The sequence below is a fragment of the Phyllostomus discolor genome, chromosome 3 (assembly GCF_004126475.2).
Source record: "Phyllostomus discolor isolate MPI-MPIP mPhyDis1 chromosome 3, mPhyDis1.pri.v3, whole genome shotgun sequence".
Classification (NCBI taxonomy): Eukaryota; Metazoa; Chordata; class Mammalia; order Chiroptera; family Phyllostomidae; genus Phyllostomus; species Phyllostomus discolor.
In genome coordinates, this window is record NC_040905.2 from 190,916,147 (window position 1) to 190,924,299 (window position 8,153).

At 38.0% G+C, this 8,153-nt stretch overlaps 1 protein-coding gene across 1 annotated transcript; it reads right to left on the reverse strand.

The window, feature by feature from the left end:
- Positions 1 to 267: 267 nt before the first annotated feature.
- LOC114488893 (olfactory receptor 13C4) lies at positions 268 to 1,423 on the reverse strand. Its single transcript, XM_028502831.2, has one exon. It carries the CDS (start codon positions 1,234 to 1,236, stop codon positions 268 to 270), a length of 969 nt encoding a protein of 322 aa, XP_028358632.1. The 5' UTR covers positions 1,237 to 1,423.
- Positions 1,424 to 8,153: the final 6,730 nt, after the last annotated feature.

An 8,153-nucleotide genomic window follows, 5' to 3' on the forward strand; every position in this document is an offset into this window, starting at 1 on the left:
CACACAGTACATCAGTAACACTCATTTCAGATATCAGCAGGGTAGGAACATAAAGGAATTCATTGTCTTTGTGAGATATGAATCAGAACCTATTAGAATCTGACTTTATAGCAGATGACTCTTCTCAGTAACTGAAGCTAAGCTGAGCAAGTGAAGATAAAAATAGAAACTTCTCTGTATAACTTTATTTTTGCTTTCTACAAGAAGTTCCTCAATGATTGACCAATGATGCCATTTCTGTTCTTAACACACTAAAAACCCACATTTTCACTTGGTCTTATGGTTAACACCTTTACAGCTTAGCAAGTATTTCACAGCAGCTTTCACATCTTTATTTCTCAAGCTATAGATTATAGGATTTAGCATGGGGGTCACTACCCCATAGAACATGGAAAGAAGCCCCTCCACAGCTTGCATATTGTCTTTTCTAAGGATGTTTTGGGACTTGGGTTTGGCATACATAAAGAAGATGGTGCCATAAAATATGATCACCACAGTCAGATGTGCTGAGCAGGTGGAAAAGGCCTTGCGTCTCCCTGTGGCTGAGTTCATTCTCAAGATGGTGTAGAGGATGAACACGTAGGAGAAAAAAATGACCACTAATGGAAGAACCAGGAATGCCATATTTGACACCGCTAGGGTAACAATATTGAGGGATATATCAGCACAAGCTAGCTTAAGGACAGCTAATATTTCACATAAGAAGTGATTAATAATATTATTCCCACAGAAAGGCAATTGCATGGCAAGAGATGTTTGCACAACTGAGTTGATTCCGCCAGAGAGCCATGACACAGAAGCCATCAGTACATATGCCACCTTGCTCATGATGATGGGGTATCTCAGGGGGTTACAGATGGCTACATAGCGGTCAAATGCCATCATGCCGAGGAGCAAACACTCTGTTGACCCCATTGCAAACCCGAAGAACATCTGTACTGTGCATCCAGAGAAGGAAATGTTCCTTTTCTTTGAGATTAAGCTCACCAAAGTTGAGGGAACAGAGGAGGATGTGTAGCAGATATCCAGGAGAGAGAGGTTGCCCAGGAAGAAGTACATGGGGGTGTGGAGACGGGAATCAAAGATGCATGCTATGATCAGAACACCATTGCCAATCAGAATCACTACATACATAACTAGAATTAAAGCAGAGAAAATGATCTCAAATCTCGGGTACCCAGAGAGTCCCAGAAGAATGAATTCTTTCACAAATGTCTTGTTTATTATTATATCCATGTTTTAGCTTTGAGATATCAAAAGTAGAACTAACAAAATATTTTCACTGCCAAACAACAAATCTAACAGATGTCTTGAATAAGCATTACTCTAGGTTGATATAGAGTGTTTTCTTTGATTTCTGTCATCTGCTTCTAACATAAGTTGTCTTCCACAGTTTGTGCCTAGAATACAATGATAATGGGATGTTGAGATTTTTTGTGTCCTGGTGCCTAATGTGTTCAGATCTTCCTAGGATCAGAAGCAAATTCAGAAGCAAACTCTCCTCCTGTTGATGACATCCTAAGTTTAGTTTTCTAAAAGACCTTAGCTTAATTAGACAACAAACCCGATCTCTTCATTTAGCCAGGTCCAGTGAGAGAGTGGTGGGGAAGACAAAAGACAACTCAACAAGGACAAAAATGTTGATTTGCTGTTGAATAGAAATTTTCAGAAAGGTAAAGCCAGTTTGATTTTTATGAATATTTGTTTACTTGGCATTCTGTATATCCTTTTAGTCTATTAAACCGTGTGTTTATATAGGGCTGATATTTGATGATAGTACATTGAACCACATACACTACAATTTAACATTAGCTCAAAGCTCAAGTTAATTGTGGATCTCATAGTTACAGTCCACTCTGATGCTTTTGTTAGTCCCTATTAGAAGGCCAGTGTGAGCCCTGGCTGGTATACCTCAGTGGATTGAGCGCGGGCTGCAAACCAAAACATTGCAGATTCAATTCCCAGTCAGGGCACATGCCTGGGTTGCAGGCCATGGCCCCCAGCAACCGCACATTGATGTTTCTCTCTCTTTCTCCCTCCCTTCCCTCTCTATAAATAAATAAATTAATTAATTAATTAATTTTAAAAATGTAAAATTCAGTATTCTATCAGAAGGCCAATGTGTAGACCAACTACACATGTATACGATGGAGACATATGAAGACCAATAGTCATTCTTCATTTGTTTTATTCTGTGACTTCAGATTTACTTGCAGCTTATTTTAGTGAGCCTGAGAAAACACTATTAATGGTTAAGTATATTTGTGTGGGTAGCACGATACACTTTACAAAATTATTGTTCTTCTCATTATCCCTATTTTTTTCAAATGTTGAAGACAGATGGGCCAAAGTTATCTAGCCTGTCAGTGAAAAGTAGAGCTCAACTCAGATCTTTGCCAATGAATTCTAGAGCTCTTTGGGCCATGAAATGAAAAGTTATACTGTTTTCTCACCAACTACTACACAGAATTTGGGGGCTGGGTGGAATAATACAAAAATCAACTATTTCAGTCTATCAAACTTTTCACATGTATATAAATTACCTGGGAATCTTGTTAAAAAGCAGATTCTCTTTAAGAGGCTTGGGGCAGAGCCTGTGATTCTAAATTTCTAATAAGCTCCCAGGTTATGCTGAAACAGCTGGTATAGGGCCAGATTGTCAGTCCTGAGTGGGCACACTATCCAGATGTTTCCAAAGGATGTTCTTTTGTTTTACTACATAGACTAGCTTAACAACCTAGAAAGTGACTAAAAACATACTTCTTTCATGTTTTCCAGTGAAATCCATGGCTGCTCAGTACAATTCAGAAAAGTAATACTATTAAAAGATAAACTATAGAAAAGCAAAATAAACTTTTGCTGGACTACTATAATATATATAGGATATTGCTGAGAGCCTAACTTGAAGTAAGGAAAGCTAAGTAAGGAAAATAAAAATATAACACAACATGTCTGTCATCAAAAAAGTGTACAATTCAGCAAGGAAAACAGCAAAACTATACATGAAATAATTTGATGTGGAATATATTTACACCGTTTGACCAGAGTGAATATGATAAGTATTTCCAGAAGGAGGAGGTTAATGAGAAATAAACAAGTCAAGCGAGAGTTCTGGAAGAATCTCTTTGTAAGCTGGATCTGCAAGCATGGAAAGGATGAGGCAGGTTTGGAAGAGAAGAGGAGCAGAAGGATATCCCAGAAGGGAAAATAGGTTGAGCAAAGTTTAAGAGGAAGCATATTACAGTATGGCAGAACCTCCTTTCAGACAAGAGAGTTTCTGCGAAGAAGTGATGTGAAGTACACTTGAAAAGGTAAATGAAGCAGGTGTTTATAAAGGTCCAAAAGTCAGGCAGACAATTTTGATACTTCTTTTTGTGGGAAAGCAGCCCCATTATTAAATGCACCAAGTCCAAGGTGAGTTTTTAGACCCTGTTATTTTTAGCTACCCTTCAAAACTGGCATTATGCACTGATTTTAAAAGGTTTTTGAGCAGATACCTGACACAGAAATTAAAATATTTAGATTAATTAGATTATCATTAATTACTGACTGGTACACTAAAAAAGTCATCTTTTCATAATTGCCAAGTTTTCAAGTTAACAAAAACTGCAAGTTTAGGGTTCACATAGGCTAACGGTTCTGGGAATGACAGCAAAAGCTCACTACACCACTCTAACAGTTTGATCTGTGATGACAGGTGAAAAGACTTCTCTACAGTGTATAATGTCTTAGAGTCAGAAGCCAAACTCAACAGAGGGATTCTCACTTCAGAAACAATTAAAGAATATGAAGGAGACTATCAGCTGGGATGAGAGATGCAGATGAGAGATGCAATGTGAATTATCACAGTTAATGCCTAAAAACATCAAACCTTAATTTGAATCTCCAAATTAGAGATGAGGAAATGGAGCCTCAAAACAATTTTTAGTGTATATTTATTCAAGTAAGGGCTAAAAGTATGTCTAAGTGAAATAAGCCAGGCAGTGAAAGACAAATACCATATGATCTCACCTTTAACAGGAACCTAAACAACAAAACAAACAAACAAGCAAAATATAGCCAAAGACACCGAAATAGAGAACAGGTTGACAGAGACCAGAGGGGAGAGGGGAGGGAATTTCAGGGGAATTTCAGGGGAGAATGGGAAGGGTTTACAGAAACAAATATAAGGGACATATGGACAAAAACTGGGGGGCGGGGGCTGGAAATGGGAGGGAGGTGGGGAGGGAGGGGTGGGTGGGCTGGTATGGGAATAAAGGACCAAAAACTGTATTTGAACAATGATTAAAATAAAATTAGAAAAAACCTTTTAATTTATTTAAATAAAATACTACCATTTATGCAAACAACTTCTATTGCAGGATCTTACGTGCTAGATACTGTGTTAAAAATCAGTTCACTTAATTGAAGTCACATGCTAATAATGGGCAGGAAAAAAACCCAATGCCCATTCTCTTTCCAGTACTTCTGTGCACAACGGGTTGCTACCTGTATAAACAGGTATAGAAAATATAAACTCTGTATAGAAAATATGTGTCAGCAGCAGAAGATGGTCAGTGAGACTACAGGTCCATCAAAGTCATAAAGGAGAAACTGAATAAATAAGGGACAAGAAGAATGGTTAAGTCTTAGTTAGGAATTTACTACTTCTTATCATTATGGAAGGTTCAGAGCTGTGAGATTAAATTACATGTGCCAGAACATTTCATTTTCTGTGAAGTTATTCTACATTCACTCTACACTCCTTCTTAGGATAAATTGAAGTTCCCCACCAGTTGGGTACAGAAATTGGTCAAGGGATGCCTTAGATAAGGGACAGGAGCACTCTGATCAGCCCAGGCACTGATGCAAAAGAAAACAGCAAACACTGACTTGCCAAGAAACATGGTGATGCTCCAGATCCAGTGCCTTTGGGGTCCAGGCCTGGAGAGCCTGTTGGCTTCTACTTCCAGAAACATGTAATGACAATGTATCTTAGGCCACTTAAACCACTCTTCTTGTCACCTGCTCCAAGCCTTCCCCCGCTAGGCAGAAATTCCCTCACTGATTCAAACTTACCTTGAACCAGTCCTGTCTTGCTGCCTTTGTTCTTCTTCTTTCAGAAATTTAAATTGGTTACTTCGTACATCATAAGACAATGAGAGATGTGAGGAGAGGAGCTTGTCTGTCTTGCTCGCCCTTCTACACCTGGAGCCTAACAAAGTGGCTGCACATCTTGGGTTTGGACTGAATTAGTGAGTGTTTACACTCTAGATTCTTAAGCACTTTCCCTGTGCCCAATTGTGGATTCATATCCAAGAAAAGTTTAGTATGCCCAGATGATTCATTTGCAACAGGCTCTGATTTTTTAAAAAGTATCTTTCAGTACTAACAAAATGCCATCTTATATAGACAATGCAAGTACAGAAGATCACCTAGTACTCACTTGAATGGATACAGCACTGGGTGAGCCTAGTGAAAAATTACTTGGGACTTAGAAGCAAAAGTTCTGGGTTTAAGGTTCTTTTCTTTTACTATATAGTCTCAGTTTTCTTATTTGTGAAATCGTGATCAAAATACCTGCCTTGCTTTTCTCCCAGGTTTGTTTTGAGAAAAATTCAGTAGCATATGGAAACTGCTTTATGAATTAATGGGCATTATACAGAAATAGCAATCATAGCTATTTGGTAATAAGAATAAATTTGTAGCCATATTTCCCCATACCATACTGTTCACATTTTAAATCTATATTTAATAATAGCTTGTGTGGAATGAAAAGACATAGTTTCGTAGTACTGAAGACTTACCTTCCTACTGATAAATTATTTCCACCTCCTAGAAGAACCAGTTACTTTCTTCATAGTATTTATGTCAGCATTCTGAATTAAGATCAGATTTAACAAATAAAGCTAGATTCCACAGATGTGGAAGAATAAATATTTGCAACAGTTGTAATTGTTCCCCAACTCCCAAAGCAATTTAAGTTGCAGTGAGAGATCTGTGGAATGGAGAAACTTCTCATGTGTAAGGAACAGTGTTCCACAGACCCAATTAAGATTGGTGTTGGGAATATACTGTGACTGAACTAAAACTCAAAAATGAAATGACATTCTCATACCCATGTAACTTTTGAAAACAGAGGCAAACATTCACCAAATTAACTTTATAAAATGTGAGAGCTTTTTAATTCAAAATATGTTTACCAAAGCAAAGTTAATTCAAAGATCTTATTCAAATGATAAGTACTAAAGTGAAATGCTGGAACTTAAAAATGATCTAGATATTACAAATTAAACAGTAATTGGTTATAAATTAAATGCCTTGTCATTTAACTCTTTTGCTTATTTTATGTTCATTTTTTTAAAAAAAGGTTAATGTCATGCAGAATGCTATTGCCATTAGCATTAGCATTTTTTTGGAATGAAAAGAAGTACAGATAATCAATAATATAAATACAGTCATAGGTCAAAAGTGAATTCAGATGTTTAAGGTCAAAAGTTAAAAGAATCCAGAATGTACAACTTAGGGCATGTATTCAGAGACAGATAGCACATTATCAAATTAAAGTGTTCCAATCTATTAAGCTATATTATAGATATTAACACAGATTCTGACTACAATTTTCCAATAGAAGCTACATTTCACTGTAAAGTTTATGGATTCTGGAGGGCCATTTTCAGAAGTCAGTCCCATGACCAAGCAGGAGACTCACCAGCTGTGGACTATGGTTCCAGCTACTAACTGAGAAGAAACAGCCCTGTCCCCCTGTGAACTTGGCTACAACACTGTTTGACTTTGATCCTGCTACCAATACCATCTGCCAAGGGACCCATCAGGAGTCATGCTTCCCCATGCCATAGGTAACAGGCTCACCAACCTCAACCCTGGCTGTGGACCCTGAATTGGAGGTGATCTGGCTCCAGCTGCTCTTAGTCAACAGTACTGTCTGTCCAAGACTTGAGGGAGACACAATCCCTCTGTGCCCCAAGGTAGGCCCTCCAGCCTCTGTCTGACTGCAGATCCTGAATTGGCCCCATAAATCTGTTCCAGTCCCTTGAGGTAACAGGATGGAAAACCCCCTGCCTACTCAGGGGCCAGCCTAGAGACATGCTTATCTGAACCCCTGGAGTAGACCTGCTGACCCCAGTTTAAAGCAGTACTGGAACCCAGTTCCAACCCTTCACATCTGCAATGCAACAAGTACTATTTGTCCAGATACCAGCCAAAAGACATACACCTCTATGTCTCTGGAGGTAAGCACTTGTCCTCGGTTTGACTGCAGATCTTTAAAGGGTATAATTAACCAGCTCCAGCTCCTCACAGCCACAATCTAAAAGTGGACCAGCCCAGGAACCTTTTAGGAACCTCCCAGGGACCTGAAAGAGCTACATGCATCTGTATCCCTGATAAAAAGCCCCCCATCTGTAGACCTTAAAGCAGATCCTTGTTCCAAAATTGGAAATACTGACCAGGGCCCTAAAGGCAATCTCATCTACACACGGACATGCAAGTATATGAAATATACATCTCACTGTCAAAGATACATAAAAACACAGACTTACATACTATAATGGTGGCATGTAAATCACTCTTATTGCTAGTATATAAAAGACAAAAGTAGTATGAATAATTAATACCACAGATGTTTGTTAGTAAAAACACAGCATAGAAACCGGACATCAATTAAAAAGGGGGGAGTAAAGAGGGGAGTAAAATGTAAATTTGCTGTATATGATTGTGTTGTGTTCATCCGAACAAACTAAAAATGAGTAGGCAGTAAATTAATAACCAAAAGAACCTCCCAACAAAGAAGGACCAGATGGCCTTAGTGATTAATCCTACCAAACATCTAAAAAAGAATTAATGCCTATCCCTCTCAAACTCTTCCAAAGAACTGAAGAACAGGAAGCACTTCTAGACTTATTTTAAGGGGACAACATTACTCTGATACCTAAACCAGATAAGGACACTACAAGAAAACTAAACTACAGACCAATATTCCTGATGAACATAGATTAAAAAATCCTCAACAAAATATAAATAAACCAAATTCAATATTAAAACACATTAAAAGGATCATACATCATTATTAAGTGGGATTTATCCCTAAATTGCAAGGACGATTCAACATATGCAAATTAATAAACATGAATCTCCACATTAACAGAATGAAG

Excerpts from the sequence above, each read along its gene's own strand:
- LOC114488893 (XM_028502831.2), bottom strand. The coding sequence starts at position 1,236 with ATGGATATAATAATAAACAAGACATTTGTGAAAGAATTCATTCTTCTG.